Here is a 22,532-nt window from a genome sequence, read left to right as displayed (position 1 = left end):
CTCTTTAGTTTAATTAGATCACACTTGTCAATTTTGGCTTTTGTTGCCATTGCTTTTGGTATTTTAGACATGAAGTCCTTACCCATGCCTATGTCCTGAATGGTATTACCTAGGTTTTCTTCTAGGGTTTTTATGGTTTAAGGTCTAACATTTAAGTCTCTAATCCATCTTGAATTAATTTTTGTATAAGGTATAAGGAAGGGATCCACTTTCAGCTTTCTACATATGGCTAGCCAGTTTTCCCAGCACCATTTATTAAATAGGGACTTTTCCTCTTTTTTTGTGCTTACCCTTCCATAACTTTCAATATTGTAACTATCTCCTTTGTCCCAGGTTTCCCAGGCCCCTAGCTCCAGGGTGTTCTAGGATAGGTTTTATGTTTACTGTAGATGAAACCTGCCCTCTGGTTTTGAAACCACAGATCCAGTCACTGAGTATGCTACTTGGTCCAGGTCCAGGTGGCGAGCCTGTGCATTAACTCTAGAGTCCTTAAATGTATAGATTCACAAAAAGTGTAGCTTCAAACAGCATTAGCTGGCAACTTTTGTCAGCTTCATTTTGTCAGGAAATCTTACCCCAGCTATGGTTTTAGCAGTAAGTTGATGTTTATCTTCCATCTGACACAAAGCTCTTTTAGTCTCTGTTATTATCCTGCACAAGCTGTATATCCAGTCTGCTTCCAAACCCAAAGCCCAGAACTCGTATTTTCATCCCTGTTCTCTATTTTGTGTTTCTATTCTGCTTTTACTTAGTGCATAGTATGCCTGTTAATGCTGTCCTCAAACTCTTCAAGGCCTTATGATTCTAAGAATCGTTTTTTAGCCCCACTCTGTCTTTGAGACATAGTACAGGTTAGTGACTCTAAAGTCAAATGGCCTTAAATCCTGGCCATTTCTTTTTTAACTGTGAACTGTAGGAAAGTTAATTAAGCTTTTTGTGGCTCAGTTTCCTCATCCATAAAATGGAGGTGATCACCTATTTCATCATAGTTTTGGGGTTTTTTTTTTCTTTGATTGTCTGACATATGTATATATCTGTATACAAATGCTTGGAACCCTGAGAGACACATAGTAATTACCCAATTAGTGTTAGCTATTACTAGTTTATAATTGTCTCATTTCGTAGTTGTGTTTTAAGATCATCTTGACCAGGGTCCTTCCATAAATTATTTAATTCTTCTAGAATATATTTAGTTTTAAATAAGAGGTAGAATCACAGTTTGACTCATCATGTAGTTGTGAGAGTCAGCTGTGACATTATTTACAGGTATGTTATAAGGTAAGCTATAAAGTATTATGCAAATATATGATCTTGAGTCTTATGATCACAAAAACATTTTTTTCTGAGTTTTAGCTCACTTAAATTTCTATGTTTGTGAAAAAAATTCTTTTAAATTACATACAATCAACATTTATTACTCTCTACTTTCTCTATATTTTTTCATTCAATTAGTGATTTAAAATCAAATATCTAACATGTAGCAGGAACTGTGCTGGCTGCGAGAGATTCAGTGTTACAGAAAGAGCTCCAGACCTAAATGGAAACTTCTTTGAGAGCTTTCCAGGCATACACATTTAGTACCTTCCCATTCTCAGTATCAGTACTTGTACCACTGACATATTTTAAAGTCTCTTGAGACTGGGCACAGTGGCTCATGCTTATAATCCCAGCACTTTGGCAGGCCAAGGTGGGAGGATCGCATGAGGCCACAAGTTTGGGACCAGCCTGGGCAACATAGTGAGAACCTGTCTCTAAAAATATTTTAAAATTAGCTGAGGGCGTTGACAAATGCCTGTAGTTTCAGCTACTTGGGGGGCTGATGTGGAGGGATCACCTGAGCCCAGGAGTTTGAGATTACAATATTGAACTGCAGTCCACCCTGGGCAACAGAACAAGACCCTATCTCAAAAATAAGATTTAAAAGTAAAGTAAAATAAAATGAATTAAGAGCTCATGAAATCAATAGTAACATGTTTGGCAATGATATTTGATTAATATATAACTCTTATGTTTGAGGAGTTTATTTGTACTTATTGTTCACATTTAAAGCATTAAATGATTATAAAAATACACAAAAGTTTTTATAAATGATAGATGTTACTCCCCATTTAATCATTGTACATGTATATTATATACTTTTAATCAATGTAACCAGAGTTTGACATAAATTTTTCCATGTTTTACTTTGGTTCTATAATTGTTATTTTAATGGCTTTATAATTTTTTATCTAAGGTATTCATTTATTCAATCTACAATTATCTATTGAACATGAACTATATTTTATTCTAGGTCACTAGAATGTACTGCTAAATAAACAAAGTTCCTTCACTTAGTGTTTACAACATTCTCATGTATATATAGTTGATGTAAAATCATTCATTTAATTTTTCTGGTATGCAGTATAACTCTTTGAAAAGATACTATTTTATATATTCTATTGTTCAACCTTGAGGAACCCTTAAAAAAAGGAAACAATGTCCTGGGCCTAAATTATTGTTCAGTAAATTGTTCAGTATTGTTCAGACTTTTCAAAAGAAAAAGGTATTTATATATATAACATATATGTATATAAAACCCAGCAAGTTGAACTAAGAAACTACTTACCTGACTCATCAGGATGAAGGTTCAAACTACAATCAAATTGGACCTGAGTCTTCCCAAATAGGTTAATATCCTAGTTCTTTTAGAGATGCAATATAAAGACATAGGGACTTTCATATAAAAAATTATATTACTATATAATATTTCTTAACCTATCTGAGCACTAGCCCCATAATCCTAAAAGTTAGGATAATGCCCAAGTTTGAAACATTTGTTTAAAAAATTATACAAAGCCATAAGATATGTTTATATTAAGGAATACTATTGTTTTATAAAATAGTATTTTAATTATTTATTTAAATTATTAATGACCTCATTAACATTCCCGTTTTTTCCTTTTCTTTCTGTGTTACTGTACATAACTATGTTTGGAACCTCTGTGCAGAGAGATAGTAGTTTAGTCTGCTTGTCTCTCTGCAGCTGTTGATAACAAGTTTGCATAAAAGTTGCCTCAAGCAGTTTTCTGAATCCACCACAGACCAAGGTTTTCTTCTTCCGTATTAGATTATTATTGCAAATTTCACTTGTTTCCATTTTTATTTATAAATAATGCTACATTAGTTTTTTAATGATACATTTTCTTTAATTTAGAGTAAAGTTCAGAAGTAATATTAAAAGTTCCAGAAGTTTGGACATTTTTGTGATCCTTGATACCTATTGCTAAATTTTTCTCTAATAAATTCTCAGCGGCCTAGATGAAGCTAGGTCGATCTTATGTTCTACTCTCTAATTTATTATTAACTTCATGTCTATATGGTTTTCTCATTATAGGATCTTTAATTTGGTGGCGGGAGGCTTAACAAAGGCAATCAGGAGTCATGACTATTCATTTTCATCTCAGCTGTACCCTTTGTCCACTTGGCTAAATTCTACTGGCATAATTAAATTCATTTGAGTCTTATGACCACAAAGCATTTTTTTTAGCTTCGGCTCAGTTAATATTTGTGTATTTTCGAAACAAATTATTTTAAATCACATAGAGTCAACGTTGATTACTCTTCATTCCCTTTGTATTTATTCATTTATTCATTCAATTGTTTATTCAAAGACCAAATGCCTAACATGTAGTAAGAACTATACTGGGTGCTGGAGATTCAGTTTTAGAAAAACAATCATAGATCTCAATCTGAACTTCTTTGAGAGCTTTCTGCACATCCACCTTCAGTACCTTCCCATCCTCAAGATCAGCAGTACTACTACCAATGGTAACCAGAATTGCATTTTAGAGATTTCCAAACCTCTTGAACCTTGACTCTCATTAAGATTGTCATGAAATCTCACCTGTCTTTAAAAACATTTTCTTTGAAATATTTCTTAATTTAGGTTAAATGCCTAACTATAGCCTGACTGTCATAAATTGTAGATAAAATGATTTTTCCCCAGGTTGTCAACTAATCTCCTTCCCACATCTCTCCATCTCCATGTCCCTCAAAACTCAAACTACACAGTTTGGATTAACAACATTCTAGTTTCTTCTGTCTCGAGGAAGGAGATTGGCAGATGGCCCTCCAATTTTCCTGAAATGAGAGAAAGAAGAAGGATACAGGGCATTAGAATATTCTAAGTATTGGTTCTAGATTCTCTGCCTCTTCCATTGCTTTCTGTCTTGTAAGTGATTCTGACCCATCAGGGTTAGAATTAATATTCACCTCAAGACTGCTTTGGAAGGACTTGGACCAAAATAAAACTTTTAAGTAAGCTTTGAGGAAGCATTACTCATCTATCAGCTTAACAAATATTTTGTTGAGCTCTACTATGCTCCAAACACTGTAATAGACACTACATCTGCCTCACTAGCTAACTGGATATATAGCTAAGCTGTTCTTCCATTACCAAGTATCTTTCAGTTATCAAATCTAAACGCAAACTTATTTCTGTTACTTAAAATATTATATTTGGCCGGGCGCGGTGGCTCACGCCTGTAATCTCAGCACTTTGGGAGGCCGAGGCGGGCAGATCACGAGGTCAGGAGATTGAGACCATCCTGGCTAACACGGTGAAACCCCTTCTCTACTAAAAATACAAAAAATTAGCGGGATGTGGTGGCGGGCGCCTGTAGTCCCAGCTACTCGGGAGGCTGAGGCGGGAGAATGCAGTGAACCCGGGAGGCGGAGCTTGCCCTGAGCTGAGATCACATCACTGCACTCCAGCCTGAGCGACAGAGCGAGACTCCATCTCAAAAAAAAAAAAAAAAAAATTCATATTCATTTTACCATAATGCATACGTTGTCATGGCTTTTAAGTTTCTAAGGCAATGTAAAAAAAAAAAACCTAGCTAAATGATGTTCGTTATTCAAAATTGCTTAAAGTTGCTGTGTACTAGTTTATTAATGAAGCATTTAGCACAGTACCTGGCTCATTAAAAGCATTTCATAAATATTGACTCACTTTCATATTATCAAACTATTGAGCTTGATCATTTGACAGCAATAAAAGATTTTAGTATTAAATGTAAAAATATTAAAACTATTTACCTACTCATTTTCACACAATAACAGTGATTAAACTATTTTTTATTTTAAGTATACTCCCTCAAATGTTAATATTCAGTGGGATAAACTATACTTTGAGATTGTCTTTAATTCATAGACTCCAGACAACAAAAGAACATCAAGTTCATCCACCTGCCTATGGCAAGAGGTGCATGCAGATTAAATTCTGATGAAAACTTACCTACCCTATTCCCAAAATTGAAAAAAAATTTCCATTCTGTGACCTCTATCAGATCATTGAAAGCCCTTATATTTGGAAAGAATTCTTTCTAATTTCTAACATTAATATTCCCGGCTGATACTGAGAACTGTTCTTTCCTTTTCTGAAATGAAATTCACTGATTCCTCACAATTCTTATAATACATGTTTACATATTTGAGGACATTCCAAGTTCTCCATGTTCCTTTTAAGTCATAAAAAAGATTAAGCATCTCATTTATTAGATTGGGGACAAGGCTGTTGTATTACTATGCCAGTGACAACAGTTATAAAATTTTAAAACTAATTGCATTCATTGCATTACTGGTGTGTTTAGAGAAAAACAATGGGTCCACTTGAACTGTACTATGGGATGTGCTTTTTTACAGAAAGAATAGAAATCAAGGAGTGAGAAAATATGTGAGCTAGTTCAAAATGATAAGGAAAATTATATGATAATTAAGTTGTTAATGTTAACATTGTAAATAATGTATGGAGAAAATGAGAGGATGGTTTTTAAATTGACATTTAAAAATTTGAACTGCAGCTGAAAAGGAAAGTGTACATCAAATGGGAAACAGTATATTGATATTTTATAAACATAATTGATGATTTTAATGTGGCCAATACTCATTCAATTTTTGAGTGGACAAAGAAATTAAATGACCAGAATGATGAGAATGAGTGAAGATTATGAGTTGCTGGGGAGCAGAAACCCCTCTTATTCACCAGCATATGTCCAATTTCTGTCATAAAGTAGATGCTCAATAAACATTTCCTGAGAGACCAGCAGGAGGCGTGTAGACAGACCCTGGGCTCCGAACTGATGAGCCTGGGCGGCTGCTACTCTGCTGCAAAAATATCTCTCCCCACCTTCCATTGATATGTCACTTGAATCCATTTGCCCTTCCTTCTGTTTTCCTTCCCTTTTATTCAATTACCTTCTTCCTTGTTCCACTACCTGTTACCAAAGCAAGCCCAACTATGTTTTCTGAGAATTTTGACTAACAGGCTACAATACCATTTTATTGCCATCAATTTCATCTGGTCCCAGTCATTCTACCTGCTATGACGATATTCTTCTCTCACTGTGTCCATTTTTCTTCCTACCTCTTTTTGTTTTTTCTCTATTTGAGGTATAAATTATCAATGCTAACTAATTGCAAGCATAAAAGCTGAGATATGCATATGATATAATTTTCCCACATTCACAGATTTTATGTGTCACATATATCATATGTGTGACATGTGATATGTGTATAGGCAAATTATGAGTGCACATGTTATTGTTTTGTTACGTTTTCTAATGTAGTTAAAATGAAAATACTTGTCTGAAATGTTAACTCCAAAAATTTAGTGTAGGATTTCATATATTAAGAATATCATTTTAAATAATTTAAATAATGTCCAAAATAAAGTTATTAACAACTACTTCTTTCTTTAGAGGAATGTAATCTTACAACTGTAATAAAATTGTGACATCTTTTGTCTATAGGTTACTATATGTATTTGTATATATGTAGTGTGTGTGTGTATATATATATACACATTTTATTTTTGTTTATCTTATATTTTGAAGGGTCACATGATAGCATCCTGTGATGCCCGTGGGGTTACAAAGCTATGGGACTTTCGGAAGCTGTTACCAATTGTGTCCATCGATATAGGTCCAAGTCCTGGCAATGAAGTGAATTTTGATTCATCAGGTAGGATCATTTTTGTCTACTGTTTCTGACTAAGCCAATAATATTAATATTCGTTCTGAAACTATTTTGTTTCTACTTAAACATATGTATTTATATGTAAATGTCTGTTCTTATTATAATATATTACATTATGATATATTTTATCATGTTATATATAGCATGTCATATGAAAGAATTATATTCATATATTTAAAGTCAGAAATAATAGAGGTGATAATATGTACTAATCTAGATAGCATAGGTTTGTTAGGAGTGCCACACAAAATGTTCGAACCCCCATCCCTCAGAATCACCATCCAAGGTAAGCAAATTGTATTTTCTAAAGGCAAAATAGCTAAGAGAAGAACAAAAGTTTAGCAAAAATGAACTTGAAATATTTTTAGTGTAATAATTTAGTGTTAAAAATTTAATGAATTACCCCATATTGTCTAGAGTTTACAATTAATTTGAAATAAATATTTATCTTATTGTTGCAATTATGTGCTCTGCATTCTGTAATGTTATTATATTTAGTTTTTATTCCACAGTGATATAAATATTATCAATTAGATAAAATATTTTATCTTTGCTGATGAGGAATAGTGTAGCAGCTGATTTTATGAACCACACAATAATTCCAGTTGTCTATTTATAAGGTTAAAAATACAGTTGCATCTGTATCTTTAATGATAGAGTTTATTAAATAATGTATATACATTATTGAATAATAATTTTTTTCTTTGCTATTGTGATACAGGTTTTAAACTATTTTAAGTTTTGAGAATATTTTGAGTCTTTGAGCATTATTTGTGGTAAATCAAAGTTGTGGAGATAGCAAAAACTTGATTTTAGATAAGGAAGTAAAGAATAAATATGAAAAAATATTTTATTTTTTAAGATAGTCCATATTAATTCTTTAGTCCAGAAAGTATGAATAAGCCAGGAGTAATTCTAGAGCCAGAAGATAACTGTGTGTTTCTTGGGACTGGTTTCATAATATTGCCATCATGTATCTGAAATTTAGAAAATGGTAAGTTTGTCTTCTTAACAAACTTTGAGTTATAGTCTCATTACAGATTGGCATAAGAACCACACTAGTAACAATGACTTCTTTAAAAATGTTCTAGTAATATTCTTGTTGTTAAGACATTTATGGTCTGCTAGAATTAAAAAGAGAAAACACTGTTCAAAATAAAAGTCCCAACTATGGGAATTTCATCTTACACTGCAAAAGCCTATTAAAAGTTCCATTTTTAATTTTTGACATAGAAAATCTACATTGGTACCATAGCTCCTCTACAGCTTTCACTTGGTTTTCATAAACATTTCACATCCTTAAATCCCATTGTATTTTCTTGAGCTAGCATTCAAGTATTCATGTCTTTGAATTTTGAACTCTGTAATTTCAAAACTTTTGGCTGTACTTCCTAATAATAAAAGTTAAAAGGTGCTTTGAAATACCACACAATTCATAATAGCCATATATTTTATTGTCATTAAATATGTTGCCACTTGCTCTTTACCATCCATGTCATCCAGCCTAAAAGTTATTTGCATACTTAGATAAACATGATTTTAAATAAGTATCAGTACCTGTCTTCTGTCATACAGGTCAGTGTGATTTTAAGGTCCTTGATATAGCAAACCCATTTTTTTCTCTCCATGACTGAAATATACTTGGTGATACACTAATATTAAGAATAGCATAAGAATCAGCAGTGGAACAGCGAGAAACACCGAAGACAACATGTGTGAACGAGGGACTCTAATGAAAACCCTTTATCAGTCTGAAGGAATATGATTTCAACCCGACCTTCCCATCCCTTTGACCATTTCTTTAAGGAACATACCATAATTAGTTTTAGTTCTATGTGTGTGAGAAATTACTGTCATAAGGATTTTCTCATTGAATAATGAGAAATCTGTGCTTCTATACAAGACAAGTCCTCAATGACTCCTCATTTAAAAGGCTGAAATATATCAAAAGTTGAAGAAACTAGGGAAAGCAAATATAAAGTCTAATGAGAGAATGAAGAAAGAGGTGAAAATCACAAAGTTAAGTACCAGAAATTATGTTCATCTCAAGAGAGTAAAGAAGAGTGCAAATTAAGAGCAAAACAAAATTGAAATAAGGATGAGGTATATGGGTCTCTTCTAATTGCATTTATTCAGGAAGAAATGATTTAAACGAGAAGTATAACAAAATTGTATCATGAAAATATGAGAATAAAATCAAATCTAATTTAGTAATCTCGAAATACACATTCATTTGAATATATATTTATTTCCAGTGGCAAGCCAATATAAGCCTATATGATGTAATCATTTTCAAAAAAAGCAAGAATATAATTGACACTATTGGCAATAATGAACATTAGTTATGTCTAACCATTTTTTCTAGTCAAAACTCTGTGACGGAACTAAATTGTGCAGTTATATACACCTAGCGCGTTATTTGTCACAACTTACATAATGTGAGACCAAGCAATGGTCTGCTGTCTCTGCTGTGCTCTTGGACTATTGAAAACACACGTGTAATGTAAGCATCATGTTATGTAACACATGTGGAATTACAAATAGCATCCTATCTGAGATATTTCACATAAGAAATGTGAGTGGTTATTAGATCCTTTAAGTGGCCATTATACAAACAAAAGTTGCTAATAATATTTAATGTCTCTGGATCAGTTTAATTTAAGGGCATCTTAAGGTTATGAGGTGTACTGTTTAAAAAGAGCTGTTTTCTTATGAAATGACAGATCTTTATAAATCCAACACAGTATAGAAATAAACTGGAAGTAGAGGTCATTAAAAAGGCTGAAACTGTTATCTATAAGCTTAAATTTCAAATTTTCACATATAACAAAGTTGTCTATTTATTAACCTCATAAGTAAATATTGTTATAGTGGATTTATAAAAGTATCTATACTAATAAATAGTACCTTATCTGTCTTAAAATAGAGATTATTCACAGAATATTATTTTTAAAATGTAGTTTTGGCAAAAATGTTGGAAAACCAAAGGTGGAGAAAAAGAATATAGACTATTTAATTCAGACCCTCAGGTTTAATCACGTGTTCAGCACCTTTTAGATTTTAGGCACATTACCTATTTTTCCTCATGGAAATAATGGAAGAGACAATTGCCTTGCAGTGTTCTAATGTGGACTCAGAGGGATAATGATATTCTATAATAGGGAACTCTTAGCGTCGTCATCTACCATGTTTTATCCTAGTGCTGAAGGGGTTTGAGAGGTCAACTCACTCATTTTAGGGATGAGAGAAATTCAACATATTGGTGTGCAAGAAAGATCCCTGAGGCTGGGTGCCGCTGTAGAAGGTTTCTAGGGAAAGTATAAATATTAATAAACAAATAATAAAAGAAACAAGAATCAAAACCTCACTTCTATGTAATATTAAAAATTACTTAGTTAATCAGTAAAGTTATATGTAATGTGATATACGCATATATATTTTCAATCAAGATATAAAGATATAGGAATCATCTCCTAGAGTTTAGCTTTTTCTGTTGCTGTAAAAAATCAGCCTCTCACACATTTTAAAAAAGTTGTATGTGACACAGCATTATTTGCATAATGTTTTATTATCAAATACATTGCTTGTGACAAACACAGATTATCTGTGTTTATAGATACATACATATAGTAGTAGATATTTATAACCCAAGTATTTGTGAAGGGATAAGTGCTCCTTTCTCATTAAACAGAGAGCCTCCTGACAATATAATGCTACACGTTTTTGTGAACATTCACTACTTAAATAATATCTCTCACTTGGCATACTCAAAATGCCATATGTTTCATCATTCAAAAATTTATTGCTATTTCAGAAAGTGTTAAATGGAATTGCGTAGTGAAAGTAATAAAAATGAACCATGAGAATTTATACACATACTTTTCCACATCTCTCATTTCACCGTGTTTATGTAGTTTAGCAATATTTTTCTCTCTTTTGTAAAACTAATTCCAGTCAATTTGCAAAGAAGTCACATCCTAAGTCCTAAGAAAATGCAGAAGCTGAAGTTTGAGCCAGATGGGCACTTTCCAGTAGAAAGCTTATCAGTATCAGATCATTAAAATGAGCAAAGTTTCCCAACATTATATTCTCCACAATCAGAACCACAACAGAAATGCCAAAATGGGACGAAAATGTGACTCCATTCAAAATGCAAAAGGTATCAGACCCCCCCCCCAATTTTTCATAACATAATGAGATAACTCCAAAACCTTTGGTTCAAATTTGATTCATCAGTTTCTTCTAGAAAAAACTAAAGTTCATCATTTTTTATTTAAAAGGAAATTTGTAGTTAATTCCCTCTGATAGAAGCAGTATAGTGTAATGGAGAGAACATTTATTTAGAAGTTAGAAGCCCAAGTTTGAATTTTCTCTCCGCTACCTACTAGCAAAATGATCTTGACAAAATTTCCAAATATTTCTGAGCCTCAGACTTTTTTGTATTTAAAATGATAAAAATCTATAGGGACTTCCACTTCCAGACAAGATGTTGTAACAAAGACCAACCAGATTTATTCCTAACCTAAAACAATTGAAAGAAACAAAAATGTATGTACATATATGAAACAAGGGCTTTCAGACATGTAACATTTGGCAATAAAAAACAGTAATACCTGAGAGAGAGAAAGTAAACAAGGTGAGCCCAATGACTGCCCCAGAATATAGCCTGGAGAAAGTTTCTAGGTTTCAACTCAGGGATGAAGGGACTTTTGGCTAACTCTCAGAGTTGAAGAGTCAATGGGTAGTCCAAGAAGGCCAAGGGAGCTTGAGTTTGCAGGGCAGGGTACAGGAGAGTTATGAGCCACACACAGAGAACTGGAGATCTGCAGAGTCCCCTCCAGTCTTCAGCTGGCTAAGAGTGAATACATGAAAGCCTGAGGCCAGAAAAAAATCTATCTTAAGCATTAGAAGGAAAATCCCAGGAGCTCACACAGGCCTAGAAATAATTTGTGTTCCCACCAACAAGAATGGGAAAATCTTGCAATTCAAAAGGATAGCAGGTAAAAAGGGGTTGGCAAACTACTGCCCATGGGCCAGCTTGGCCTCTTTTCATATATGGAGCTTTATTGGAACACAACCTTGCTCATTTATTTATATATTCTCTAAGGCTGTTTTCAAACTGCAACAGCAAGATTGAGTATTTGCAGCAGAGATATCTGGTCTGCAAAGCCTAAAAGATTTACTTTTTTTTTTTTTTTTTTTTTAAGATGGGGTGCTATGATGTTGCCCAGTCTGTTCTGGAACTCCTGGATGCAAGCAATCTTCCTGCCTCAGCCTCCTGAGAAGCTAGGAAGACAGACAGTTGATACCATGCCTGGGGGTAGCCTAAAATATTTACTATCTTGCTCTTTATATAAAAATAAAATTGCTGAGTTAGAGTGCTCAGAAGAATATTGCCTCCATAGTGAAGCAACATTAACCCACACCTCTGGATCTTGTCCTACACTAAAGTCTTTTGAACCATAGGGTTGGCTCATGTATTGACCTATTTCATTTTCACCCCAACTCAATGAGATTGTTACTCTTGTCCCTGTTTTATAATTGAGAAAACTGAGAGACAAAGACATTAACAAACCCGCTGTCACCTAGCTGATTAAATGTGGAGTTGAAATTCAAATCCAGAGTCTAAACCCAGAGACTAAAATCTGTAAGTTTATATTATTTTGACTCTTATTCTAATAATAGTATTTGATTTTATATTGATATATGGCATCTGTTAGGAGAAATGATTCATTTGCTATGAATATTGAAATAGTCCCATTAATGACCAGTTGGCAATAGTTGACTCAAAGCTAAGACACGAAATCCTGTTATTGACATTAGTTTTCAATTAGTTGTCTCTGGAAGGAAAAAGTAAAAGAGAATCTCCCTAGTATTACCTTCCAGGTTTCTGATAGGTCTTATGTGCAAGAGGCACTCTCATTTACCTGTGTTTTCCTCCTAGGAGCTAGAACTCAAACCCTACACCACAGTGTAAATTCCTATTCAAGGAATCAGGGCTGAATTTAATTCTCACCATAACTCAATGAGATTGTTATTCTTGCCCCTATTTTATAGTTGAGGAAACTGAGAGACAAAGACAGCCAGCACCTCCAGAGCACTCTTTTGTCTTTTATTTAAGGCCTGGTCTGCTTAAAAATAAACATTAAAAACTGAAATAGGAAAAGAAGAAAGTGGACTGGGCCAGGCATGGTGGCTCCCACCTGTAATCCAAGTACTTTAGAAGGCTGAGGAGAGAGGATCTCTTGGCCAGGAGTTTAAGACTAGCCTGGGCAACATAGCAAGATTTGATTTCTACAAAAAAATTCAAAAATAGGCAAGTATGGTGGGACAACAGTAGTCCCAGCTACTCAGGAGGCTGAAGTGGGAAGATCCCTGAGGCCAGGTTGCAGCAAGAGGATACCTGAGCCCAGGTTGCAGTCAACTATGTTCCTGCCACTGTACTCTAACCTGAGTGAGTGAATGAGACCCTGTCTCTAAAAAACAAACAAAAAAGAACAAGAAAGCAAGCCAACTTTTTTTATCTCTAAAGCATAAGGCAGAGCCAAACTAAGATGCTCTTCCTAAGAACAAGCCCATTCTGCGACATCTGGACACAGAGCTGTAAGAGGAGAGATAAAATACAAGAGAGAAAAGGTGACCAGGTGGTCCTACTGAATTACTTTATAATCCCATTATTTCATTCCCTGTTGAGTGACTATTGTATATGCAAATCCATTTTGTTCTTAAGTAGAATTTGGGCCTCACTGATTCTGGAGAAAGGAACTGGAGAAACTGAAGGATGTCAGACTGTGTAGCTCTTTGGATACACAAGTCTATGACTAATACCTGGAATGAGTTATGCTATGCTCCAGGAATCATGCTTCCTTTTTCAAGCACTGCAGCACATGAGTTGGGTTTCCTTCCTCCCATTTTAAAGTTTTAAGAGATTTAATTCCATGTGTGTATTAATAAATACGCATGTTTTTACAGTTCTATAAAAGCCAGAATTGCATTTCATTAAAATGTAATTTTAATGTAATGTAAATTAACTGTACAGGAAAAAAAACTATTATTATGCTTTATCTGTAAATTTAACTATTTTTCTCTTTGATTTTGTCTTCTTATCCACTGGGCTAGAAGTAATTTTATTTATCTGCCAGCAAGTATGGAAAATAACATATTAATAATAATGGGGACACCTTGAAAACTTTAACTAAAAACAACCAAAAATATATTAATTTAGGGATAATAGTCATAGTTGTGCAGTTTTATAACCATAAACTTGTTCTGATTTGTATAACGTCCATTCCGATTGGTTGGTGATCATGCCATATCAGTTATTAAATATTTAGACTATTATCCCAATGATGACTCATAAATTATGAGAACTAAAATGCATTTCAATTGCATGATTTTTGATAGATTAATATAAATTAAAGTTACTGACTTCTACAACATATAATTTATACAGGAAACTAAGTCTTGTTCCTTTCTGATATCAGGTTTAAAAGATTGTACACTTAATCTAATGATAACATCATTGCACAAATTATGAATCCTCCCTTTTGTAATTGTCTTCACAACTTTAGGCATAATATTTTAAGTTTCACAATACCCACAAATCTTTTATCTGAGTCTGGACTGAATTTTCAGAAACACTGAGAAATTATTCCTGTCTCCATCAGAAAAGGACATTTGAATCAAGAAAAAACGAGGGTCTAAACAGTAAAATTGTTGTTCATCTGTGATTTGTAATATGAAATTGAGTAGGTCACTTAACCTCTCTTGACCTCAACTTTATCATGAATAAAATAAGCAGTTTTGGTTGGGTGACTTTATCGATTGGGTTTACAGCCTAAGTTTTAAACAATTGCATTTTTTCCTATGTTTAGAATAATTATAACATGATATCCTGAGTAAAAAATAATATTCTAAAATAAAATTTAAATGCTCCTCTATGATATTTGAAACTTGAAAAAACATCAAAATGTAAGTAAAACAGTCCATTTTTCCTTGATCCAAAACAGAAATAAAATTTGATATAAAAATATTTAAAAATTGAGCCCCAAACATAAATGGCAGCTGTATTGCTCAGCAAGACTAAATTGTTTTTCTCGCATACCTCACAACACAGTCTCTGTAGCAACAGGAATTTTGAACAAAATTGCATAAATTCCAACATTTTAATAAATTAAATTAATGACTGGATCAAAGTCTTCTTACAGGACTATATAAGAACCTGACTCATTCTGATTAAATCAGAGCAGAAAAATAACTTTACAAATTGCAGCGTTATGCAGGTGCAATCAAAGAAGTGTCATTTATTGATTCCTCAATTTTGGGTAGCATCTTTAAAATAGGTACATTTATAATTTTTGTTTAGTGCTCTGATACAGTTACATAAAGGTATAATTGTAATGATATAATTGGAACGTTATAGGTATAGACAATCAAAAGGTGCTTGGAAATATTTTCTTTCTTAAATACCTCCTTGGGAATTGCTTACAAACCAATTATATAATGATGCACACAGTTATACAAAAACAATTTAAATCTAGCACATGCCCAAATAATGATGAATTCTAAATTCATGTAAACATATTTAGTGAAGATTTACTTTGTGGTATTTATGTAAGAAACATTTTTAAAGGCATTTACAGTAAATATATGTATATAAACAATGTGCTAATGCCAAATTATTTTTCAACACATTTAAGAAATTCAAAAAGATTTGTATTTATGTGGCAAGTATGAGAAATTAGTTGCATAACTATACACATCTTAATATCTTCTAGACAAGAAACTACTCCAGTGCATATAATTAGCTATGCTGGTATGTTTGCAGATTTAATAAAAATTGCATGTATAAGCTGGCATAGGTCATTTTCAAACATGAAAAGATGACATTCTTCATAGGTATTTTAATCAATATAAATATATACAAAGAAAGAAGAGATAATTAGACCTTTTACTTTTTTTCTAAGGAGCAGTTATTATATTTAAGAGCAATGTGTTATTTAAATCTAATAGCATATACTAGTCATTAGATTGAAAATCAATAGTTAAAATTTGCAGTGCACACATACTGTGTGACCCAAAGTCAAGTAGCTAAAGAATTTGTCTTCTTTTTAATAGACTGTGTATACAAAATTGAATAGATAATCATCTTTAGTCTGCCAACCTGATACTTTTTAATAGGATAATCCTTTAAGGGAAGCTGTAGTTCAACAGATGTGCAAATCAAATCAACCCAGAACAAACAGCACACTACACTTGTAGTTAGAGCCTGCACAGTTTGCACTTGTGATAACTTGCAGTTATATTTATCTAAAATTGAATTTCAAACTATATTCAAATATGATTTACTCAAATCTGATTGAGCTCAGAAGTATGTTTTCTCACTTGTTCTATAAGAGAAGTATAAATAAAAATTGTTTAAAATCATCTTCATGTAACATCTCCTACCATGCACTCTATCACGAATAGAAAAAATAATTGAAAGGAATAAATAGCATATTGTTATTATGTAAATCAATACTCTGTAAATATTTTGAAATAATGATAAGCATCTTTGAATAATAGACATACATTTCAGACTGTGTCTTCTATCCAAAAATGTTATCATTTCCTCTTTTGTATTTCTGTTGGTCTAACGGTGAGAATTATGTTAATTCAGTTGACAAATATTTAGTGTAAGCCTACTATGTGCCAGGTAGTGTTCTAAATTCTAGGATTCAGTGATAAAGAGATAGATAATATTCTATTCACAAAGCAAATTGAGACAATAAACATGAATTTGCAGGTAATGACTAGGAGTATTGCAAACAAACTGTTCCATATGTTATGTGCTACGTGTGTCATCTGAGTGCTGTTTGTAAAGAATAGCATGTATTTGAAGGTGGAGAAAAAAGATGGGCACTCCTATAATATTAACTATATAACCACCTATTTATCTTCTAATGAACTCAGTTAAATTAATGGACTCAGTAATTAGTGTAAGTTTTGATTATTATGCTTTCTTGTTTTATCCTTTATGCCTTCCATAATGTTTGATTTTTTTCTTGTATTTATACTACTTTAGGAACCATTTCTCCTTACCCAAATTTGGTTGTAATAATGGATCTTTCTGCTACTTCTGCTTATTTTCCTTCTACTTCTTTTGCTCTTCTTACTCCTCCTTAGCTCCTTTGTCTTTAATCATTTTATCCTCCTTTGTTTTTTCTTTTTCCTCAGGTACAAATAACTGAGTTAATCATACTTCTCAGTATATGATAGACAAGTATCTTTGAATTTTATTATTATTCTCCTTTCATATCCTATTCCTACTTTTATGCTTTCCCATTCTCCATGGAAGTTTTTAAATGTCTTTAATATGTTTTCTTAGATCTGCAGATATCCTTGAAGAAAGTATACATAGAGAAAATTATTTTGTGTATTTATGTATCTAAGATTTCTAAAAACTATATTTTGCTATGCATTCCATTCAATTTCTTGCTTTTTCACTTTACAGCCTGTTCTTACATTTTACCCATATTAATATATGCCTATCAATCTTATCAATTCTGTTTACTTGATAGTATTTCATATTATTCATCTTACTACTTCATTTACCTTTAATTACCTCCTAAGAGCCCTATCTCCAAATATAATCACATTGGTGTTAGGGCTTCACACATAAATTTCAATGAGCACACGATTTGGTCCATAGCGCCACCAGATATTGAGAAGGAGAAATTGTGAAGATGCAAAGCTAGTATAGTGATTCTGAAGACCACTGTGGTAGTGCTTAGTGAAATTAAATAAGGTACACACTGGTATAGCAATTCCACCCCAGGTTATATATCACAAAGAAATACTCACAGAACTCAATCACAGAGATATGTACAAGAGTGTTTAGTGCAGAATGCCTTTAGGTAGCAGAAGGCTTGTAGGGAAATTATGCATCCGTCATTATAGCAATGGATAAATAAAATAATGAAGTAATAAGAATGGGGTTCTAATCCAATTAGACTGGTGGTTTTATAAGAGTTTTCTCCATGCCAACTGGGGAAAGGTCACCTGAGAATACAGACAGAAGTGGCCCTCTGTAAGCCAGGAAGAGAGCCTTCACCCAGAACCTCACCATTCTGGCACCCTAATCACAGACTTCCAGCCTTCAGAACTTAAAAAAAAAAAAAAATCTGTTGTTTAAGCCACCCAGGCTATGGTATTTTAAAATGCCAGCCTAAGCGGAAAAATATAGGTTGTATTTGGTTTTCTAGTTCTGGAAGTATAGGGAGCATTGATATATTTGCATTTCTCTAATTACCAGAGATGCTGACCGTCAGTTTACTTATCTGCCAGTCTTTCATGCTTCCTCATCTGGGAACTGTCTGCCTGTTTTCACTATTGAATTTCTTGTCTCTTGAGACTTACTAATTTTGCAATAATTATGTATTAACCTATTGTTGGTATTAAATGTTGTAAATTTCTCTCAAACAGAAATTTGCTGATTTCATCTAGAATGTCTTTTATTAAATTAAAATATTTAGATTATATCGAGTCAATTGTTCAGCTCCCACTTGTAAGTGAGAACATGAGGTGTCTGTGTCTGGTTTTCTGTTCCTGCATTAGTTTGCTGAAGATAATGGCTTCCAGCTCTATCCATGTTCCTGCAAAGGACATGATCTTGTTCCTTTTTATGGCTGCATACTATTCCACGGTATAGCTGTACCACATTTTCTTTATCCAGTCTATTGTTGATGGGCATTTAGGTTGACTTCATGATTTTGCTATTATAAATAGTGCTGCAGTGAACATATGTATTCATGTATCTTTGTAATAGAATGATTTATGTTCCTTTGGATATATACCCAGTAATGGGATTACTGGATCAAATGGTATTTCAGGTTCCGGATCTCTGAGGAATTGCCACACCATCTTCCACAATGGTTGAACTTAGTTACATTCCCACCAACAGTGTAAAAGCATTCTTATTTCTACACAACCTCACCAACATCTGTTGTTTCTTGACTTTTTAATAATTGCCATTCTGACTGGCATGAGATGGTATCTCATTGTGGTTTTGATTTGCCTTTCTCTAATGATCAGTGATATTAAGCTTTTTCTCACATGTTTGTTGGTGGCATGACTGTCTTCTTTTGAGAAGTGTCTGTTGAAGAGTGAGAACCCATGGACACAGGGAGAGGAACAACACACACTGGGGCCTGTAGAGGGGTGGGGTTGATGGGGAGAGAGAGCATTAGGAAAAATAGCTAACGCATGCTGGGCTTAATACTTAGGTGATGGGTTGATAGGTGCAGCAAACCACTGTGGCACACTTTTACCTATGTAACAAACCTGTACATTCTGCACATGTACTCCAGAACTTAAAAATGATAACTTAAAAAATAAATTTAATTTTTTTAAAAAAGATTAAATAGAGTCAAAACTATTTTGTTTGTCTTTGTATTTTTTTGGAGGAGGGAGTGCTAAAGAATATCAACCCTGCTGTTAGGTCACAAAAACATTCTCCTCTTCTAGCATCCTTCTCTTTTAGCTTTACGTTGTTACCTTTTACATTTTAGGTCTTTAATTCAAGGTGCAAGGGAGTGTTATCAGTCCATTTTTCCTGCAATAACAAACCAACCCAGGATCTTCCTGACTTACAGAAGCATTTGTTTCTCATTCCCTTATCAGAAAGCTTCAGGACAGCTCAAGGCTGACATGCTTTCCTGGGCTCAGCCTAATGCCGTGTGTCTTATTTCAGATCCCAGCACCTTTCTGTGGGACATGTCCTCATAGAATGAGCAGGACAAATGAAAAACCAAACTGTGCAATCACATTTAAATCTTTTTTGAGATGTCACAAATTTTAAGTCTGCTTAACATTCCATTGACCATAAGAAGCTCATAGCAAGTTATGAACCAACCACAAAACCACTGAGATAGGGACTTATATCCTATTACTACAGATATCAAGGACAAGTTTCATGATAATAGGTGGAGATTTTTAAACCTATTACAGGGAAGAAGTAAGTATTGGGAACAATAATTCAATGATTATAGTAGGAGATTCAACTTTATTTCTCTTTCTAATAAGTCAGTTTTCTTAACACCATCTACTCTACTATTGAAACTTGCCTCATTGATTTGTGATGCTACTTTTATTAGAGATCAACTTCAAACCAACAGACACATAATTTTCTCAATTTTCTTTTCTAATATATTGGTAACATTACCTGTTTCTGACCTAGCACGATAATTATTTGTTGCTGTGATGTTCTAGTATTGTCTACTTAATATCTAAATGAAGCCACCGTCTTTGTACTTCTTTTTAAAAAGTATTCATTGAGTTTTCTATTTCTTGAGAGTTTTAGAGTTATCCCTTTTAAAATTTCAAATTGTATTTCAATCTGTCAGAGAACATGATCTGCATTAAGCTCATCTTCTATGCAAATATAGATAATTTGTTCACTGCCCCTTGTTTAGGCAAACAAATGCATTTCTGTGCAGCAATTGGTTGATTAAAAAAAATTTATAGAACTTTCAGTTTAGCTTATTAGCTAGTTATTCAAATAATTTATACAATTTCTTATTTTTTAACTGCTTGAGATCTCTGTTTCTGGCATTCATATATTAAAATCCTTAACCACAAATGGTAACTAATTTATCCATATAAATCTGTCAGTTTTCACTGTATGTATTTTGAGGCTATGTTCCCAGATACATATATATGCATAATCATTATACATTCTTGGTCTTTTTTCCCTTTGTCAAATATAACATCTCTTTCATGTGATTTTGCCTTAAGTTCTATTTTGTCTCACATTAAAGTTGGAAAACTTTTTTATGTCATATTTTCCAAGTAATCTTTTCCATACCTTTACTTTCCATACCTTTTTATGGAAATTTGTTTTTATTTATTTTTGTTTTTCCCTCCAATCTAATAATTACATTTTTGAGATGGTTAATTTACTCATAATAGTTGCATTGTTTCCCACATCAATATGCTTGGTTAGAAAAATTTTTGTATTGTTCAGTATTCTCCAGAGAAATAGAACCAACATGTGTGTGTATATATGAGAATATATGTGTATGCGTATATGTGTGTGTGTATATATATACATATATATATAGAGAGAGAGACAGGAAGAGATTTATTTATTAGCTTATGTGATTGTGGGGGCTGGCAATTGTGAATTCGCAGGTTAGGTGAACAGTTTAAAGGCTCAGAAAAAGTTGATATTGCAGCTCGAGTCCACAGGTAGTATGGAAGCAGAATTCCTTCTTTCTTGAGGGACCTTAGTCTTTCTTTATTAAGGCTTTCAACTGATTGGATGAAATCATTGGATTGGATGAGGCCCACTCACATTATGGAGGGTAATCTGCTTTACCCAAAGTCTATGAATTCAAATACTAATCATATCTTTTTTAAAAATAACCATACAACATTAAATACACTAGTGTTTGACCAAATACAATGGCCTATCCAAATTGACATATAAAATTAACCATCACAACACTACATTGTGATTGTCTTGATCTTGTCTTTCCCTTGATGATCTTATTTCTTTCAGGAAACATTTACTATGCCCTATTCTAGGCAGTAAAAATAGAGCAATGAAAAAATACATACATACATACATATATATATATATATATATATATAAAAATATATCTGCTCTCATAGAACTTACATTCTACTTGAGAAAGAAGGTTCAGTGAATGGGAGGTAGATGATAAATAACTACTGAAAGTAATGCCAACATATTTGCCAAGTGGTGATAAGTCTCATGAAAAATTAAGACAAGTTAAGAGAACAAAGAGTGATGAAGTGGAATATTACTTTAGAAAGGATGTTCTGAGATTACTTCTCTATGAAGTGATACACATGAGTAGACATCTGAATGAATTGAGGGAATCAGTCAAATGGTTATCAGCAGGAAGAGCATTTCAGAAAAAAACAGCAGTGCAAAAGATTTAAATCTAAATTATGCTTTTTGTGAGTGAGATTGGATGAGGAAAACTATGAGAGATGAATCAAAGTGTTAGCCAAGGGGCAGATTATGGATGCTCTTGACTGTGGCACCAACCCTGGTCTTTATTCTAAAAAGAAGAAATAATTATAAGTTAGCTCAATTTTTTTAAATGCATGTACATTTGATGGGGTATAGGTAAATTAAAATCTTGCCAAGAGACCAACACATGCAACTTAAAAGAGAGGTAATATATTTGATCTCAAATAAAAGAACAATCAATGAATTGGTTTGCTATTAATTGTGGATGATCAATCCACAGCAAATCATTCCTATTTATGTCTAAAGACATGGTGGTACTTACATCATAGACTTAACAGTATAAAATAGTGTAGAAATTTAAATGCTCCGGACACTGCTAAGAGACAGCAATTGATAACATCATGTAATGAAAAATTTTGTAAACTACTCTTACATTCCTGTATAAAGACTATTAGAGGTTCTGCTGAGGAACAGATAGTTAATGAATTTGCTACTTTCTAGTCTCGTATCAGTGGACAATTTCTCCCTCTTTACTGTA

At 33.1% G+C, this 22,532-nt stretch overlaps 1 protein-coding gene across 1 annotated transcript in view; it reads left to right on the top strand.

The window, feature by feature from the left end:
• Positions 1–22,532, top strand: part of SPAG16 (sperm associated antigen 16) — a 1,176,832-nt gene that overhangs the window by 904,428 nt on the left and 249,872 nt on the right. Inside the window, exon 15 of the mRNA XM_050751372.1 lies at positions 6,873–6,999. Coding sequence (XP_050607329.1) covers positions 6,873–6,999 — 127 coding nt within the window. The remainder of the gene's footprint in view (positions 1–6,872; positions 7,000–22,532) is intronic.

This window comes from Macaca thibetana, chromosome 12 (assembly GCF_024542745.1).
Source record: "Macaca thibetana thibetana isolate TM-01 chromosome 12, ASM2454274v1, whole genome shotgun sequence".
NCBI classification, from domain to species: domain Eukaryota; kingdom Metazoa; phylum Chordata; class Mammalia; order Primates; family Cercopithecidae; genus Macaca; species Macaca thibetana.
This window is presented reverse-complemented; position numbering and strand designations above follow the sequence as displayed.